At 27.1% G+C, this 20,031-nt stretch overlaps 1 protein-coding gene and 1 long non-coding RNA gene across 3 annotated transcripts; both read left to right on the forward strand.

The window, feature by feature from the left end:
- Positions 1-385: 385 nt before the first annotated feature.
- LOC129315066 (protein RESTRICTED TEV MOVEMENT 3-like) lies at positions 386-2,004 on the forward strand. 2 transcript variants are annotated; one of them, XM_054958579.1, is made up of 4 exons: positions 386-413; positions 544-693; positions 950-1,107; positions 1,295-2,004. In XM_054958579.1, the coding sequence occupies exons 2-4, from the start codon at positions 569-571 to the stop codon at positions 1,939-1,941; spliced, it is 930 nt and encodes a 309-aa protein (XP_054814554.1). In that variant the 5' UTR covers positions 386-413; positions 544-568; the 3' UTR covers positions 1,942-2,004. The 2 variants fall into 2 exon arrangements, with proteins under 2 accessions (XP_054814554.1, XP_054814555.1); XM_054958580.1 differs by having other exon boundaries at positions 1,418-2,004.
- A 1,258-nt stretch (positions 2,005-3,262) lies between these two features.
- On the forward strand, positions 3,263-4,686 carry LOC129315324 (uncharacterized). The gene is made up of 3 exons (XR_008594455.1): positions 3,263-3,576; positions 3,974-4,081; positions 4,548-4,686. It is a non-coding gene; the product is annotated as an uncharacterized LOC129315324 (long non-coding RNA).
- The last annotated feature ends 15,345 nt before the right edge of the window (positions 4,687-20,031 follow it).

A 20,031-nucleotide genomic window follows, 5' to 3' on the forward strand; every position in this document is an offset into this window, starting at 1 on the left:
AACTTGTAATAGAATTGATTCATTGTAAAAAAAAAATTCTTATCAAATTATTTGTGAGATGATATGTTGTTTTATTTTATAGATTGCTCTTTTTGTTGTGAAAAATAGTTTGGTTCGGTGTTAACTTTATTTGGTGGTTTATACTAGTGTGGAATCTTGGGTTATGCAAGTCAATGGACAACATTGGCATTGGTAAAGAATTACTTAGTACCTACTCTGTATTTGAAATTTCTAAGTCTCATGAATAATGACATGCATCTTCGAATCTCTTCCCTGTATGTAACAAGAAAGGAACATCCATTTTCTTGTTTTTCATGCTCTATTTCCTTCTCTATTTTAATCTCTTTATATTTACCGTTCCTCCAACTTTCAATGCATGTTTCATTTGCCATATTCACTGCTCGCCTTGACGTGTTGGTTTTAAATCTTATTGACTGTTTGGCTTATGTGAATTGATTTCCAAGTTTGTGATAATGAAGTATGAAAATATTTTTTTGTATTTTATATGTCAATTGAGGGGCTTTTGGTTTTTATTTTATGCAGGCATTGATCACAAATTGATGATGACATGAAGAGTCAGGAGCCTAAGGATATAATACACAAGAAAATAGCATGGACTATCGGCAACTTTAGTTCATTAAAGACCAAAACTGAACACGTTTCTGAGGTTTTCATGGCTGCTGGTTGTGCTTGGTATGAATGAAATCTATCATACACACATATTTTTCATCTCTCACTTTTATCAAAATCTCTTACCTCTTATTCTATACATACAATTCCTCCCTTCTATCTTCATATTTTTTCAGTCATCATGTGTGTACAATATATTCACTCGACCGATTAATCTTTTTTAATCACTTAATTTGTTGGCAATTAAGTATGTGGCATTAAAGGTTAATCCAAATTGATAAACTTGTACTTGTCAAATATGTAATGACAATTGTGGCAGGAGACTTTGTATGTACAAAGGAAGATTAGATAGGAAGTCATTGGCTATATTTTTGGAAGTAGCTGATGCTTTGAGTTTACCTCAAGGTTGGAGTATAAATACAGCCTGCACTATCATTGTGGTTAATCAAGTTTACAGTAAAAATTCTAAAAAAGCAGGTATTATTTCATGCTACTTCACATTGTTTATTCTTCTTTCGCTTGGGAGTAGTGTAAATAAATATAGACTATGAATGCTTCATTATTGTAAGTGTACTATAATTTTAAATTGGAATGGGATGAATTATAATCATAATCTTTCATTAATGTTCCTTTAATGCAGACTTAGAACAAAAGTTCTGTTCAGATGTTAATAATTGGGGTTATCCATCTTTTATGGAATTGACTACACTTCAAAACCCATCTAATGGCTATATTTTGAATGATAAATGCATTATTGAAGTTGAGTTTTCTAAAGTAAGCCCCGTAGGCACTCAAGCATTGGTCCCAAAAGATGATGATGTCACTGAGTTCAAAGATTTGGGACTAATACAAAAAGCATTGGTTCCACTACTAGAGGAGGCTTGTTCATGGCATCCTTCATTGATGGACTATAAGCAAAAGGGAAGTCGTAAGTTTACTGAGTGGGCATTTACTGCATTGGGTCGAGTTCTTCAATTCTTGAAGAACAAGAAGTGGAAGGATATGAATGAGAACGCATGTGAAGAGCTTCAATATTTGTTGGAGGAGCTTGAAATGAGTAGATTAGACTTGAAGTGGTTGGAGCCTCTTGTTAAATCTGCTTTAAATATGAAAGGATATGCTGAGAAGGTAGAGACAATGAAAAGGTTGAAGCAAAACCTAGTGGTGTTGGAGATAGAGATGAACAAGACAAAGGAAAAACTAGCTAACAAAGAAGAAAATGTTGAGATGATAAGAAAAGAATTGGTGAATGCAGAAGACAACTTTGAAGAGAAGGATCTAGATGCAAAAATTGGGTATGGGAAATCCTAGTCATTATATATGCGTTGATAATGTAACATATAGAAGTCCTAGATATACATAAGAAGTTCAATTCACTTTGATTCTAATATCATTTCATATTTGATAATATAATGTTACTACATCCTTTATGCTTGCATGGGTCTACCTATAACTTCCCTAATTAAACATTGAAATACCAAAGTATACTTTTTCTTAGAAAAACAAATTTATATAAGCAATACCAATTGTTAACAATCGATCTCTTCTTTTATATATGGCGCTTAATTTTCTAAAAGTCTATTTTGTCTATGACTTTCATACTAGGATGGTATGAAGAAGTCCAGCATTGCCATTTGCCAACCTATTTTAGGCTAGCAATTTCCAATTAATTCCATGTTCATCTTAATCCTATTTATTTAGCGTTGGAGATTCACTGTAGATATACACTAAATTTCATATTTGTTTTTAAAAATTATTTAAAAAAATGTAATTTTTAAAAATATTTTAAAAAATATAAATCATGTTGCCTACAACAAAATTATCAATCACGATACTGGCAAAATATTTTAAAAAATTAATGATTAATGATATATTTTTTAAAATCATATTTTATTATAATATATAATAGGATATTATATGTAATAATCTTAAATTTTAAATTAAGTTAAATTAATTTTTTTCTTCTAATTATAATTTTATTTAAGTTAGTTCTAAATAAGGGTGGTGATTCATAGGAACTTATGTTAGTAACTTTCTTAAAGATCTAAAATTTAAATTTACTAAGTAAAATTTAATTTAATTTAGGAAAAATTAATCTTTTAGTCCTCCAACTTTTAAGTCACTTGTAACTCAGTCCCTCAACTATGACTCGCTGTGACTCAGTCCCTCAACTATAACTCACCTTTGACTTAGTCCCTCAACTTTTGAATCACTTACAAATTAGTCTCTTAACCTTTGTTAATTTTTTTTTCATGTTAGCTTATATCTCACATTAATAAATAAGAAGAGGGTATTTTAAAATAATATATGAATATTTTTTTTATCTCTCTTATTTGATAAAAAAATTTTAAAAAAATTAAAAAAAGGATCGAGTTATAGGTAAATCAAAAGTTGAGGGATTGAATTGCAACGAGTTATAGTTGAGAGATTGAGTCCCAACGAGTCATAGTTGAGAGACTGAGTTACAAGTGAGTTAAAAATTAAGAGACTAAAAAATTAATTTTCTCTTTAATTTAATTATTTATTATTATTTATTATAGGAAGATTGTGTGCCTTTCTTGTAATTTCCTTTGACCTTTCTTGTGATTTTTCCAATTACTTTTTTGGATCAGATTTTATATCTTCACACGAAAGAAAAGCAGAGCATCCCCATCTTTCACTTTACCGCCATTACTTTCCTCTGGTTCTTTATCATCGGTCCTATCCTCTGGCTTTTCTCGCAGCTTTCCTTTGCTTGCTATCAACCTGTGCCTCTTCGCTACTGTTGGATTCTTCGCTACTGTGGTTGGCCGCTGGAAATGGTGAAGACGTTCGTTCTGCTGTCGTTGTTCTCTGCTGTTTCAGCCCATTGGATTGAAACTTCCCTTTTCCTCTTCAGTGTGGTTCGTGAGTTGAAGGGTGTTAGCTCCACTGCACTTTGGTGGAGATTATTGGAGAATAAGTGAAGTAAGTGAAAATTTGAAGGATTAAATTTTTAATTTTTTGAAAACTCTCATGTATGAGTAGGCGGTGTTTTAAATATATTTTTAGTAAAGTATTTATAAAAATTTTTTATTTAAATATTATTATTATTGCTTTATAAATTCTTTACATATTCTTAATCTCATTTTCATATCGATGGTATTATTTTTTATAAGTAATTTAATTATTTATTTATATGTTGATATAAAATTTTTATTGTAATAATTTGTGTATGAAAAAAATGATAATAATTTTGGATAATGAAAAATAATAGTTGAATAATATTTAAAAGTGAGAATTTTAAAATTATTTTTTTCTTTCTCCATACATACTTAATTTTAATGAAGGGGATTGAGTTCAAAACACTGGATGTTAATTGCAGTTTTGTTAGCCCTTGACGTGCCATAGTACACCTGGCTAGTAGAGTGCTTATGGGAGGTGCTAGCCCTATGCGCAAGCCAACGCATGTGGAACGGAAGGATGATTATCCGTAAGCATCGTACTCATGCTTGCGCTTGACTCATGGCTCCAGCCACACTTATTTCGTGACTTTCAGTCGTGCTTGATTAATTACTTACTCTTGTAGACTATGTGTCCATGCTTGGTTTATTACTCTCGTGAACTGTGTGTCTACGTTTGTTATTCATTCTGATAAAGCCCTCCTAAATCTAAACTTAAAATTCATTATTTTTATATTATTTCTTTAAAAGCATTCTATCTAGTCATACTGTTGCTTGAAATTTTTATATTCTATGAACATTATAAATTTTAATAAATTATTTTGTCCTGTTAACATTGTTCAAATTCATGATTGTATCATTGAAAAAAAATTGTTAGTTTAAGTTCATGTTTCATTATTTCAAAACTTTTAAATCAAATTTATTCATTAATGTCTTCATATAATTATATACATATATAGTTGGAACGCTACTTATCAATAATTTCTTTGGTCTCAGATAGTATAGTTGACTCTACGACTTCGGCAGATCATTGAGAGGCCCTTTTGCCTTTTTAAAAAAGCAGAGGCATATTGCGATTATTGTTTTAGTAAAACTATGTATTGTATTTTGTAATCATAACTTAGTACTCCACGTACATCATAGTTAAGTCCTAGTTTTATTTTGTTATTATGGAAGTTGCTGGAATGGAGCTAGTTTCCTTGCTAGTTTGGTTGGCAAGTTCTATTGTTGTTGTGAAAATTTTGAGAGATTCAAATTACAAGAGAGACTTTGTCAAAATTTATACAAAACATTTAAAACTTTACAAACTTTATTATTACATTTAACTTACATATGTTGATATTTTAGTTTAGTTCTTGATCAATCAAGACTTATGGGATATGAGTTCATCTCATATTTCATGCCGATCATACACTTAGTATTGGGGTGTAACGTTATATATGGGATAAAATAAGTATTCTCACTTGTTAATAATATAACTACATTAAATATACGCTAATTAATAATGGATACAATTGAAAAAAAAATAGTTTAAATATTACAAGGGTTCTTATATTTAAGATCAAAAATTATTTTTAAAAGGTGTTTTACAAATGGAACCAAAGTATAAGATAATAAATTTTGGATTTTAAATATAATTTTTAATATCTACATAATAAATTTTAAAATAAAATATTCCATGTAAATTTTTAACATGGACATTGAATTATAAAAATATAAATTATAAGAAAAATTCTTAAGTAAACTCATCTTTTATATAATATTTCTCTTTAACTTTTAAAAACGGTACAATTTGATCCCTACTATTAAAAAAAGTTAATTTTGACTGTTATTTGATAAAAAAAAAAGGACCTCAAGAATCATAAAGAAGTACCAAAAAATTATAATGCAATATGTTGTTATTTATTTTTATTTTCTAATATTATTAAAATGTTATTTTTATTTTTTTTCATTATCTTGAAATTGAATAAAATGTTAAACTCTTGTGTATCGCATGGGGCTAAAATTTAATTATGTTATATCGCTAAACAAAAATAATATATATGTGTGTGCATTGGATTACTTTGGTTCATTGTCTTCTTCATATATATATATATATATGTATGTATGTATGTATGTATGTATGTATATGTATGTATGATAAATGTGAAAGATGAATATGCATGATCCAACCATGAGGGCTTTTATAAATTTTACACCTCCTGAGAATATCCTTTTAGAGATTTTTGTAAAAGCAACTATCAAAGAATAGATGAGATAATTTCCTGTAGCCTGTCTCTCCTTCATAGACCACAAATTGAAAGCATGCGCCTTGTAACATCCTCCATCCCTAAAAAGTCTATTGAAATCATTGTTGAGCTTCAAGATAGGATAAAATATGTTTAAGATAATTTAAGATAGTTTGGATTTAGAGAAAATAGTAACATCTTAAGTTTTAAGACTTAATTAATATTAGAAAGATATTATTTCATGGTAATTTGAATTTACCATGCAATAATTTGAGTAAGTAAAATTTACTCAAAATGAAATAATTTTAGAATTTAGTTTCAACATATTTTAAAAGAAGGAGAAATTTATAAGGCTAAGTGAGATTAAATAAATAAAATCTTAACTATTTTATACTTACCTAAGTATTATTTAAATTAGATTGAAACCAAATACAGCTAATATTTAATTTTTGGCTTTAAAAGAACCTTTATTAATAGTAAATAAATTATACTAAAGAATTTAAAAGTGTCAAAATATGGGGAGAAAATAATAATTCTGACATGTGTGAGCGTGTGTCTGTATGTAATGTGAAAATAAAAAAAGACAAGATAAGATCACAAAAAAAAAACAGAGAGATAAATAAATAAATAAAATAATAGTTAGTATTAAAGAAAAAAAAAAAAAAGTAAACCGGGGGTGGGCACGTGGCCCCACATTGGTTGGATAAAAGGTATTATAAATAAATACCCTTGAATCAAGATCAGCCGCTCCTCAAAATTCTTTTCGCGGCAGTGCAGAGAAATTTCGAGAGGAAGAGAGCGAGGTGCAAAGGCAGGGAAAAAATTTATAGAAGGCAAATTCAGTTATTTTAAGCAGAGGTTGAGACTTTCTATACTTAGGTAAGCATTTTAAAATTTATACTAGACAAAGAAAAGCATAAGATAGTTTAAGAAATTTAATTTTTTAAAAAAATCATAAGTAAGGATAACAATTTTAATTGATTATTTTGCTTCTTATTTCTATTTTTATATTCAACCAATTAAAAAAATTCAAATTTATCATAATCTCTCTTAGCCTTACCACTGCTCCCCTTCATCCCCCTCCAACCAAACATGAATAAAAATTAATTTAAATTAAAGATTGAGTAAAGAGTGTCTTGGATAATTCTACAACAAATAATAGTGTTTTAAGTTGCAAAATATAAATTTACCCTATGTCCCTTTGCATTAGAAGTTATTTTAAAAATAAATTATTTTTTATAATTTGTTACTATTATACATACAAATGCTATGCTTGCCGGGAAGAAAAAGTGAGGGGGAGAAAAAAGTGGGAGGAAAAAGCAGAAAAAAAATAGCATTTTTTTTATTTGGCTAGGGAGAAAAAAGTACGAGAAAAATAACATATGAGATTCATATATTTTTATTTTCAACTTTTCTTTTTAAATATGGAGAGATTTTGGAGAGAAAATTTTATTTTTAAATTTATCAATCAATTTTTTAATTACCGCATCTTGCTTTTCTTTATTTTTATCATGATATTTATAATGTAATTATGAATTTTTATTAAATAAGCAGTATATTTAATTTTTAAATTAATTAAAAAAAAGCTAATTTTAAATTTTCAAGTGAATTTTCAGTTAAGTATCTTATATTTGGTTGTAGTTTTAACTTTTAACATTATTGTATATTTAATAATTTAATAAATAAAATTTTAAATTGGATAAAATTATTTTTAATTATGTTTTTGTTGAGTCAATAATATATGATAAAAATTATTATATATATAATATGTTAAAACATTAAATTTTATTATATAAATATTTTTATAAATAATAAGATTATTATTGTTCGCACAAAATTGATAACTTTTTTTATCTTTTAAGTTTTCTCTCACTCAGCTAAGTACGATGAGAGAAAATTGCATACCTCCCATTTTTTCTTCTCTTCATTTTCTTTCTTCTAATTTTCTCTCCTTCCTATTTTTCTCTGTGAGCCAAGCACAACATAAAAGTATAAAAATTTATTTTGTTCTACAATTTATTATCTTGTTCTTACTAAGAATAAAAACAATAAAATATTTTATTTAAAATTTATTATCATGTGTAAATTAAAATTTAAAGCAATAAAATTTTTATAAGATTGCACACTTATCTTTTTAATAAGATTCGTGTAAAGTAAATTTGTAATCTTATTGCTGGTTTCACACCCACTATTTTTCCAATATCCATCATCTAATTTTTCATTGTTTGTCTTATGCATTTTTTTAATTGTGGACTTCAAATGCAAAAGTAAATAAAAAAAACTGAACTACACTATCTAAATGAGGCAAAAAAATGATGGGGCTAATTTTTTTAAGACTCACATAAAAAAATATATATATATATCGAAGGCACACAAGCAAATTTAAAAAAAGATCCTAGGGACTATAGAGTTGTTGAATAGTGACCCTAGAACTATTTTAGATGACAGAAAATAGTTAAAAAACTATATAATTTTGGATAACTCTAAATACTGTAGAGATTAATTTAGAACTCTCTACAGCAATTTATGAATTAAAAATGAATCTAAAAAATAGATTATAAATTTTAATTATTTATAAAACGTGATTACGAGCACTTTAGAGTTAAAAAGTAATAATCAACATAATTTAAAATTATTTTGAGAAGTCTTTGGGATAAAGCGAGACACTTTAAGATTAAAAAAACTTAAAAAATTAATAGGAATTTTTTAGAGTAATTTTGAAGTTACAAACAACTCCACAGGGACTTTGAGATAGCCTTAGAGTAAAAAAATAAATTAAATTTAATTTTAATTTCCCAATTTTTTTATTTGTAGATGTGCAAGGAGTTTTTTAATTTTAGCTTTGACATTTTACTTAGCCAGAGAACCTTTTGCAAAGAGATTTTGGGTTGCGTGAGTGATTTTGAGACCAGATAATTTTTTTTTTTTTTAAGGTTACCTTGCATGTTAATGTAGGTAAATAACTAAACCTTTAGTATACTAATATCAAATTGAACCTAAATAGTATACTTATAATAATGTTTTGCAAAAAATCAACCTAGTAGCTAACAAAGTAATTTTTTGTGAATTTTCAAAAAAGCTTTGATTAGTGAAAAAAAAAACCCTATAAATTTTTTTAACTGCTCTTTCTGTTTAAAAATGTAAGAAATTTTTAACCGAATCTCACTTCTCTAATAAAGTAGTTATCTACTTTTCATCTAACCCTATCTTTTCATATTTACCCCTATTAAACACCTTAATAAATATAAAGTCATTATCAATAGGGGCACTTTTAAAAAAAGATAGTTATTATACCTTAAAAAACTAAAAATGTCTTATATTTTTAAACATCTAACTTTTTTTAAAAATGCCTTATATTGATAGTGATGTGTGTTTTGAGAGGGATCAGCAAGGGTGGCAGAGGATTTGTGAATGTTCAAATTAGCCTTGACCGTCTATAAGATTGCTACACTTGAATGAATATCTCTTCCCCCTTCATTAGAAAATAACAATTTACCTCTAACACACCATTCATCCAAACAAACATAATTAAAAAGAACATATATCCCATGGTACTTGTTTTGTAAACTCCTATTGAGGGAGAGTCTTTTAAGTTTCAAAATATCCATTCCTTACTATTATGGTTCTTAAATATATTTCAATCTTTTAGCTTAACTAAACTCTTTCATCCATTCTTTGCATGTGGAGAATCTCTCAATATTTGCACCACATCTTTCTTTTTCATACATCCCAAAAGGGTACAGTTGCTCACTTTAAAATCTTCAGTTGGCTCGCTGTTTTTTGCCATTGGCCACAAATGAATTTTAATTTTTTCAGGGCTCGTCGAACACCAAATTTTGTTCGAAGGAAAAAAAGAATCTAAATTGTTTTTGAAATAAAAAATGAAAATAATTTCAGAAAAACTAAAATCTAAAATCCGAAGGGTTTATTTTATTTGCTTGTTGGAAAGAAATTTAACAAACTAAAAAAAAAAATAAAATAAAATTTGGCTTTTACGCCACAAGAGTTCAAACTTAGAACTTGAAAGATAGGCTACTAGCAAACGTCGGACTAGACCACCATTATCTTTTGTTGTATCTATTTCAAAATTTTGTTAAAAAAATAATTTTAAAAGACTATTCCAAAGATTTAAATTTTAATAAAAGTTTTTTTTTCTGGTATGCTTTAGATGCATGGAAAATTAGCTGCATAATAATTTATACCATACATAAAAAATATTTTAGCTAATTATCTTAACATTTTAAAACTATTTTAAATATAAGATTAATGAATAAATAATAATAAAAGTAATAAGTGGATAGTTGAAATATGTTATATATAAATTTTTATTGATGTCAAAGGTAAGAAAGTTTTTTTCTTATATTCTGAAAACTAAAAATTGAAACTTAGATTTTCATATTTATTATTATCTAAATTAATATTTACAATTTATCTTTTAACAAAATTTATTGAGACACAATTATAATTAAATTAATATTCTAAGACTTCAGTACCATTCGTTCAAGAAAGGAATAAAATGTTTTTCATGTTTGGGCTTGTTAAATTGGTGTTGTTTCAAAAGCCTATGAACCCAATAGGAAAACAAAAGCTTTAGTCCAAGAATCTTTGATAAGCTTAAGAGAAAAAGTTTTAAGATATTAGGGCTATTTAAAACTATTTTTATTTTATTATTTTAAGAATTAGTATTTTATAGAACATATTTTGAGAATAAAAAATAATAATAATAGGTGTTTTTTTTATTTTTTCTTGTTTTCCATAACAATAATCACAGAATATTTAAAAGTTGTATTCATTTTTCTATTCTCCAGAATAATATTTTATTTTTTATTCTCCAAAATGCTTTTTAAAAACACATTACCAAACAAATTTTTTTTTCTCTTGTTATGGAAAATAAAAAACTATTCTCAAAACATGTTTTCAAATAAACCCATTGCTTCGCTAAAAGTAAATACTCGACACTGCAATTAAATGTGTTTCATATATAACCCAAAAAAAAAAAAAGATTGATGTTCATATAACTTTGTTTGGCTTGGTATTGGCAAAAAACCAAACTGAAGCAAGTTAATCAATTTGTGAAGAACCTTATTGGCCCAAAAAAAAAATCCTTAGGAGCTATTTATTTATTTATTTTGGAAAAATCACATTGAGGTACCGTAGAAAGAATCTAATTTATGAAAAATATCACGACATATAAATATAATTTAGTCCCCTAAGTTTTGATAGTAAATAAATTTTAATATACATTTATTAGAATGCCCTTATTTAAAAAAAAATTAAGTGTAATTGATTTCATTTGGGCAATTCACATCCCACTTCTAAAAAGTGCTTTCTCACTTTTAGAAAGAGGGATATTATTTGAGTATCACATTTTATTTCAAATCAATTTTTGAAAAGTATTTTTTGAATGTTGTCTAAAGAAACTTTTGTTATATGATAAATCACAACTTCACATGTTAAATTTCTTATTTGCTATTGCATTGTTGCGAATATAAGAAGAAAAGTTATGAATATTTAAATAAAATTTGTAAATTATTTATTTTAAATAAGGATACTTTAGTCATTTATATAAATTCATTAATGATAGAAGAGTCTCTAGAGACTTCAAGAAAATTATAATATTTTAAGAGACTAAATTATTATTTATATATTTAGAAGAATTTTATTGTATATTTTTTTTATATGACCATGTTGCTCTAAATTTTCTAGGAAAAACACACACACATTTGTACATGCGCACATTTATCGATAATTTTTACCAAAGATGTATGCCTCCAAGATGATGTTCCGTTTCAGTTTATTCTTTCTTTTTTTCTTTTTATAGAAGAGAATCAGACATTTAATTGTTTTAAGTAGTGTATACATGCAAGACGAAAAATGGTTAGATGCTTTGTGATTTTATTCAATTGAATCAATTGCTTAATTATCAAGTTGTAATTTTTTTATTGCTTACAAATATTCTCTTATTAAAGATAATTTTTTTCTAGATAAAATCAGACATTAAATACAAGTACTTGTATTAACGGTAATTCAAACCTTGTTTTAATTGATGGTAACTGCATTTATTAGGCTATTTGGATTTGCTCTTAAAGAAAAGTTTAATTGTTATTAGTTTTTAATTATTATTTTAATGTACACTTTGGTATAAAAATATTATAATATACTCAAGATATTTTTTTTTTTGATAAGGTACCCAAGGTATATATATGTTTTTTGATAAAACTCAAGATAAATTATTGTTGGCCCGGCGAGATGCATTGATTCATTTAAGTTGATGTCAGTCCTCTTCAATAAATGGGCCGGACTATCATTTCATTGGACTCTATCTAGGCCCACTCCCATTTCTCAAGCCCAAGAACATTTAGGGCTTATAATTATGAAAGGCTTAGCTCTTTTTTTTTTTTTAAAAAAAAGAACAAGAAAAAAAACTCACCTTAAATTATGTCAATATGAAAAATATTTTATGTATTGATTAATGATTAATACTGATATGAATCACCTTAATATGCTATATTCTTTATTTTATTTGTCAATAACAATTTAGAAGATGAATGTTCACTATTCAATGTGATGTGACTTGTGAGTGAGATTGTAGGTCACAGATTTTTGGTTTTTGATAAAGAGGCTGCAGATTACTTCCCTTTGAGTTGCAGCACGAGACGAGTATCATTTTGTCGGGCTTGTTGGTTTTGGGCTTGGTGAATGACAGTCTTGGGCTTAATTTACAATGATTATATACTTATATTGAATTTGGATAATATTATATTTTTTTCAATTTTAAATTAGGTCTTCATTGTTTATTTTTTTTAAATTGAGTTTGATTTGTTGGATCTTTTAATCATGAAGGTTAAATAAGAGAACAAACGCCTAATTCAAATTAAGTGAAAATATAAAGACCAACGGATTAATTTTCTTTATTATATAGTTTGATTCAGGTTTTTTATGTTTAAAATCAAAGCATGAATTGTACTGCTTGATTTAGCAAGGCTAGAAATCAAATTTCATTTTTTTAAATTTGGTTTGATGTGTTCAATTTGAAGTGTATTGAAATATATAGATTATTAAAATCTAATTATAATTATTCAAATTTTTAATTTTTAATTTTCAAAGAATTAGAATCACAAGAAAACTCGTTCTTAGATCCCTTGTTATAAGGATGACATTACAGGAGGAGGTTTGCCTCTTGATAAAAGGCCTCATATTCAACCAAAAATATAATCCCATGAGTATTCAAATGACAAAGAAATCAATTTCTATTCAACTCTCCTCTAAAATAGTTTTTAATATGAGGCTGTTTGTTTCACTTTTTTCAATAAAAATAATCTATTTTTTGAAAATAATATTTTTTTTGAATTTTTTGTGATGTTTGTTTAGGGTATTTTGTTTAGGATTAAAAAAGAAGTGATTATTAGATAGTTTAGTGATTTTATAAAAAGAGATATTTTGTAGAGATTTTATAAAAAAAGTAGATATTATTTTTTGTTTGGCTACAATAATAAATAAGTGATTATTAATTAGTTATTTTTAAAATTTTATAATATCTTTATTGATTTTTATTTTATAAAAAAAATTTATTATTTAAAAACTTTATGACATCTTCACATATCTTGTATTTTTAAAACATTCTCTTAAATTATTTTCAAAAGTCTAAGGGCTTGTTTGTCTCAGCTTATTTTAGGAAAAATACTACTTTTTATCTCTACACTTTACTTAAGTTTTATTATAGGTCCCTATATTTTTTTAGTGTTTTAGGTTTTTATATTTTTCTCCATCTATAATATTGGTTTCATAATTTCAGAGCAACGTTGACATAACACAAATGGCATTACAATTGCTGATTTATCTACTAACACCGCTAAGTTTATGTTAATGTGCTAAATGGGTGCTGAGTTGGATTTTTTAATAAGCAAAATAAATTAAAAAAAGCTACATCAAATATAAAAATGACTGATTTGTCTTAAAAAATATTAACTTAAAATTTCTATAAAATATAAAAAAATGATAATGTATTTTAATCTTGATTTTTAAACTTTAAAATTGAGTTTTCTACATTTTTAAGTATCCCAAAAATATATTTTATATTTTTATAATATAAAAATAATTAATTTTGAAGAAAAATTGATTTTTTAAAAAATTTTAAAAAATGAAACAATTTAAGTATTTAGGTTAGCTCGAATAGGCTTGAAGGGGTTAGGATCAGACTTGTCTATTCAAGCTTCTTTTATAAGTTTGGGTGGGCTGAAGTTAGAGCTTAAAGGGTTAAAAGAAAAGGACAATAGAAGAACTTTAAGCTCTTAACTCGATCTCTTTTCAACTAGAGTTAGTAATTCATGCAAGCTAGACTTGTTTGGGTTGACTCGAATAAGCTTGAACTTATAAAAAAAATCAAATTTTACTTTAAAATTAGGCTTTTTTATATTATAAAAAATGTAAAATATATTTTTGGTATTCTTAAAAAATGTAGAAGACTCTATTTTTTTTTAAGAAAATTTACAGGCCTTAAAGTTTAAAAATCAAGATTAAAACAAACTTTGTTTGGACTAAATTTGATGCATTAGGCCCAAAAGGAATATTAGTAGAGGCCTAGCACGAAAGCCACACTCAAAAATGCCTAGTGGAAGACAACTCCACGAGAATAAATGGAACGCCCTGTTTCAAGAATTAGGAACCCAATCTTGCTACTCATCCTAATCTTCCAAATATTACGGTGCATTTGCCCTCACCACTTCCCATGATGTGGCGCACCCTTTGTGTCTAACACAGAGCTACAGACAATTACTTGCTCCCTGTAAGTGCCAGAATTCAAATTTGAAGAAGTGCACCACTATCCTTCTCTATAGATGAGCAACGAGCATGTCATTTAAAGTCTCTCAACACTCGACATAATTAACCTAATCAACCCAACTTGCCTTGCCCAAAAACTCAAACATTGACCCAACCTCACTTAAGTTTGCCTAGTGTGACTCACTTTATTCATACCGTCATAGGCTCCCTAAGCTGGCCTTACTTTCCTTTTTCCTTCGTTTTACACAGCACCAATGTACTTGCATGTTAGTAATGGAATTGACCAGCATAACTTGGCATGCTAATGGTTTCTCGTATTTCTTGGGCTCTTCAAGGAAATTGTGATAAAGGATCTTGGGAATTCACACAATCATTTCATCTCAATTACACTTTCAAGGATCTACTTCCTTGGTGCACCTAGCAAAATCTCAAGTGGTGTGATGCTCTAAACTCGATTTCCAAAAGTAAGCCAACACAGTTTAAATATTTTGAAGTATATTGTATAGATATTTTAAGTTGAGCTTTTTTTAACTCCATGTCAGCCTTTTTATAATCTAATATAGCATTTTTTAATTTATTTTGTTTATTAAAAAGTCCATCTTAGCTCCCATTTAACATATTAGCACAAACTTAATGGTGTTAGTGGATACGTCAGCAACCTTAATACCGTTTGTACCATATCAACGTCCATTTGAAACTATAGAGGCTAACGTGTGAAAAAAGTGTAAAGACATAATAAAATTTGAGCAAAGTATAAGGATTAAAAGTTATATTTTTTCACTTATTTTATGAAAAAATTACTTGTTTTTTTTTAAAAATCTATTTTACAATCTTTTATGATGTCTGTTTAAACTGTTAAAAATAATCAGAATATGATAAAAAATAAATTTTTAATTATTTTAAGAAGCTACTTTGAATAGCTTCTAAAAATAATTTGAGAGAATGTCTTAAAAATGCAAAATACATGAAGATATCATAAAAATTTAAAATAATTTAACAATAATTTATTTTTATAAAATAGAATCAATATAGATATCATAAAATTTAAAAAGAACACACTAATAATCATTTTTTTTATAATTATAGCCAAACATAATATAATATTTACTTTTTTTTGACAAAAATCTCTACAAAATAAGGGCCCTTTTATTTAACTTATTTTGTAAAAAAGTCACTTATTTTTTTAAAAATATTTTGTGTGTTTTCATTATGTTTATTAAAGCTTTTGAAAATAATTAAAATAAAAAAATATTTATGATTATTTTAAGAAGCTATTTTAAGTAGCTTATAAAAATAATCTAATGTAGTAGATGAGAGAAAGTGTTTTAAAGATACATGATATGTAAATATATAATAAAATTTAAAATAATATAATAATAAATAATTTTTATAAAATAGAAATGAAGGAAGATATTATAAAATTTAAAAATAATTAACTGCTATTCACTTTTTTATTATTGTAACTAAACATAAAATAATATGCTTTTTATAAAATCTCTAAATTATCTAAAAATTACTTATTTTTTTAATTTTAAACAAATGGGTCTTAAATTTTTTTTTTTTATAAAATCTCTAAACTATCTAAAAATTAATTACTGTTATGAAACTAGAAAAAATATAAGAGACATCTAAGATAAAGAACATGAACAAGACAAAAGAGGATTGGAGAGAAAGGAGTAGTAATATTCATTTTTCATATGTCTCTCTAATGTGAAGTACAAAGCCTTTATTTATAGGCTCCAAACTCACTCAAGATTTATAATTGATTGAATAGCAAGATTAATTCACATCAATATACAATATGTAACCTTTTAAATTTATGAGTATTAAACATGAGAAAAACTCTTAAAGCCATTCATTAGAAAGGTTATAGAATGTGGGATATGAAAGGCCAAGAGTTGGGAGAGTTTATGAACATCCATGCAATATAATATTTATAACACTCCCCCTTGGATGTTCATGAGCAAATATTGTACTTTATTAAAACCTCATTGAGAAAAATCTAATAGGACAAAAACCTAGTAAAGAAAAAAAATACATAATATATATTGAAGCTGCCTCATTAAAAACCTTACCAGGAAAACCCTGTGGGACTTGTTAAGGAAAAAAAGTACAGCATGAACTTTACTCTCCTTGATGACGATATCAATTTAACTCCCCCTAATAATAACATCATTTCTTGTTATTGTATCTCAATTGAAAATACTAATTTCTCAAATGTGATTGTTGCCAATATTTTTTTGAGCATATCTTCTTTTTAGCTAAATTATGCATGATGCATTTTCATCATACATATATTTTTCTAACATATCTTCTAGATATATTAAATTGTCAATATATATTCTGTTTATTTGATGTACTGTAGAGATCATAAAAGAAAAATTATTTTAAAAATCATCATGGTATATCTTGTATCTGTATGTTCAATTTGTTTATTAAACAAAATGATCTCGTATAATAGTTTCATAGAACCATACCAATAAAATCTTCATATCAATATCTAGTCGTGTACTTGCAAGAACTTATTTTTGCTTCCAAAATTATAAAAAATGAAAAATTAGGAAAAAATATAAATATTACTGTAAAGACCCAAAATATTAAGTAAAAATAAATGAACTAATTAATTAACATTTATGATAATTTTACATGCATTTTTATTAATTTTGGGTCAAATATAACATGGAAAAGATGGTGGCTTGGGGGGAGCTTTATTAGTATTTAGCCTTTGGTGCCAGGTTCAAATCCTCAAGGTGGAGATTTATTTTTATTTCAGCCCTAAAAAAAAATTGGAAGTATGAATCAGAAACCAAGCCACCTGCACACATCGGATTTTATTCTTCTTCTCCCTCTGCAAATTGTCGGAACTCTCCAGAGCCTGCGAGACCGTTTTCCTCTTCCTCCATCCTCCTGATCTTCGTCCATCAAGGATGCACCTGAATCTTCCTTCTTCTTCTTCTGGTTGTGCGTTGCCATGGGGGTGCTGTTGTGAGCTTTCTTCTTCATCTTCCCTGTTGCCGTCTTCCCTTCTGTGCACGCATCTCTCATCATTCATCTCCCTCTTCCTCCTGGTTCGTGCTGTTCTAGCATTCTCTTTGTCTTCGTCCATGCTACTGTATGGGTGATTCAATATCTTCTTCCCTGTTCAGTGCCGTCAACTTCCTCTTCCTCCACTGTTGCGTGACTGGAATTTTCCCCTGTTCTGCCGCGAATATACTTGAGTTAAGGAGCTTCAACTTTTTCTCATCATTTCTTTATTGCATTGGTGGTGAGTCAAGATACATCTCTCTTCTCCTACTTTGTGCGTGCATTTTTGTGATTTAGCTGAAAGTGGGTTTTGATTTTCCCTCCTTAAATTGCAACTGTTATGCGTGTTAGAAAGGAGTAAATGAGGATAATCAAATCAAAGCTTGAGTTTAAGAACATGATTTTGGTAGATAAGTTTGCTCATGCTAGTTACCGGAAGGAGGAATTAAATGTAATTTTTTCCTTTAGAGTCCACTTGATTTTCTGTTAAGGGATTGGAATTGGATATGCTGATTTAGTGCAATATCAGTATTGTAATTTGTGGGAGATGAGATTGAAGGGGAAGAGGCTTCATATTAGTTTGAGAATTGATACATGATGGGTGATTGATAAAATGTCTATTAGAAGAAGTTTTACTTAATTGTATATATTTTTGAAATTTCATTGATTCTTATGAGTATCCTATTTAGTTTGGGTGTTATTTCTCTATGAACTTAAGTTGAAGATAAAAAAAAATTTTGATTATAAAATTAGCATGAAATTATTTGAATTATTGGGAATGGATGGTTATTGAAAAATTATTTGATAAGAAATTTTCAATGTTACAAAGCTTTATTGTAGAGTTTGGAAATGAGGTATATTGGGTGTTTTGTCAAAGATGAAGAGGAGATGATATTTAATGGAGTAATTAGCTATGGCTATTTTGAAACTTTTATGTGTTAAGTATCGATTCCAAAGTTTCAAACCTATTATAGCTTATTATTGGTGGTAATAATGTTGGAGGAAAACTACTAAATGGGTTGAAAGTCTATTAAAACATTACTATATTTTATAGGATATTTGGAAGAGGAGAAATTTGTTTGAGGGGGTAAGAGGTGAATTTTGAATTTTAGGAGTACTTTAGGTAAGTGGATAACATCCCAATTAACTTATATAATTTTAAATTTCTTTTCATCAAAATATTATTTGCAACAATTTGCAATTATTAATGTATTTTTTTTTTAGCAGTGATTACTTTGTTGATTAAATTACTTTAACTTTTGAAACTATAAAGTGATGGTGAAAAACATTTAAATTATAATATGTACAAGTATTTTTCATTACAAAGTATATTTTCAAGATTAATGAGATTATTATCAGCTCTGGTAATTTTGGTTACTCAATAAATGTGTGCATGGACATTATTTATAAAATTTTATTCTGATAAGTTTTGATGCTTAAAACTATACATGGAAGTTTGATTTTAAGAATGGAGATTGTATTTTATTAGTGATAATTTTCTCACATATTTAAAAAATGAATTTGAAGGGGGCTTTATATGAAACACTGGTTGCTAACAGCAGTCCCATTAGCCCTTGATGTGCTATGGTCAATGACTAGCTAGTTTGATTTTCATGAGCTTTGTTTTCACGTTCGTTATTCGTGGGTCTTATACATGCATTTGATTTCGTGGCTTCAAATTGCATTTGATTAGTATTACCCTCGTGGATTGTGTGTCCATATTCGTTTCATAGCTTCAGCTATGTTTGGTTAGCATTATCCTCATGAATTGTGTGTCTACGTTTGTTTTCGTGGCATAAGCCGTGTTTAGTTATTTACCCTCGTGGACTGTGTGTCTACATTTGTTAATTGTTTTGATAAGTTCCCGAAAAATATGATTTTAATTATTTGATGATTTCATACTCTATTGATTTAAATTAGTAATTGTTACTATATTTATTTATTCTATTTGTTCTCTTAAGATCAAGTAATAATGATATTTGATATTATAAATTTAATGGTTTGGGATTTTATTTAAGGCTATATAGAATTTTAAAGTTTATGAAATGTTTTATATGAAATTGTTATCCTTTTAATTTATATAATCATTGTTGTTTATTCATTTCATTCTTTTAAATTTTATAAATATTGGGACATTATTCACTAAAAATAATTTTGGTCTTTGATAGTGTAGTCGACACTGAACCTCCTCTGAATATTGAGGAGTTTATTACTAACTGAAATTGGAGGAGCTAAAGATGAAGCCTTCTTTTGATGTAAAGTTGAATTATGAAATTTCATTTTGTAAATGTATCTCTAGATGCTTCACATAGTTTGTAGTTATGTCCTTTAGTTTTTTATATATATTATTATGTCTGTTGGTTGGAAGGAGTTGAACTCTTGATTGAAATGTTATCTTATGTAAAACATTGTCTTGTAGAATTTTCAAGAGAGTTTATTTGTAGGGG

The sequence above is a fragment of the Prosopis cineraria genome, unplaced genomic scaffold (genome assembly GCF_029017545.1).
Source record: "Prosopis cineraria cultivar Desert tree isolate PC_DT_omini unplaced genomic scaffold, ASM2901754v1 PC7, whole genome shotgun sequence".
In the NCBI taxonomy this organism is placed as follows: domain Eukaryota; kingdom Viridiplantae; phylum Streptophyta; class Magnoliopsida; order Fabales; family Fabaceae; genus Prosopis; species Prosopis cineraria.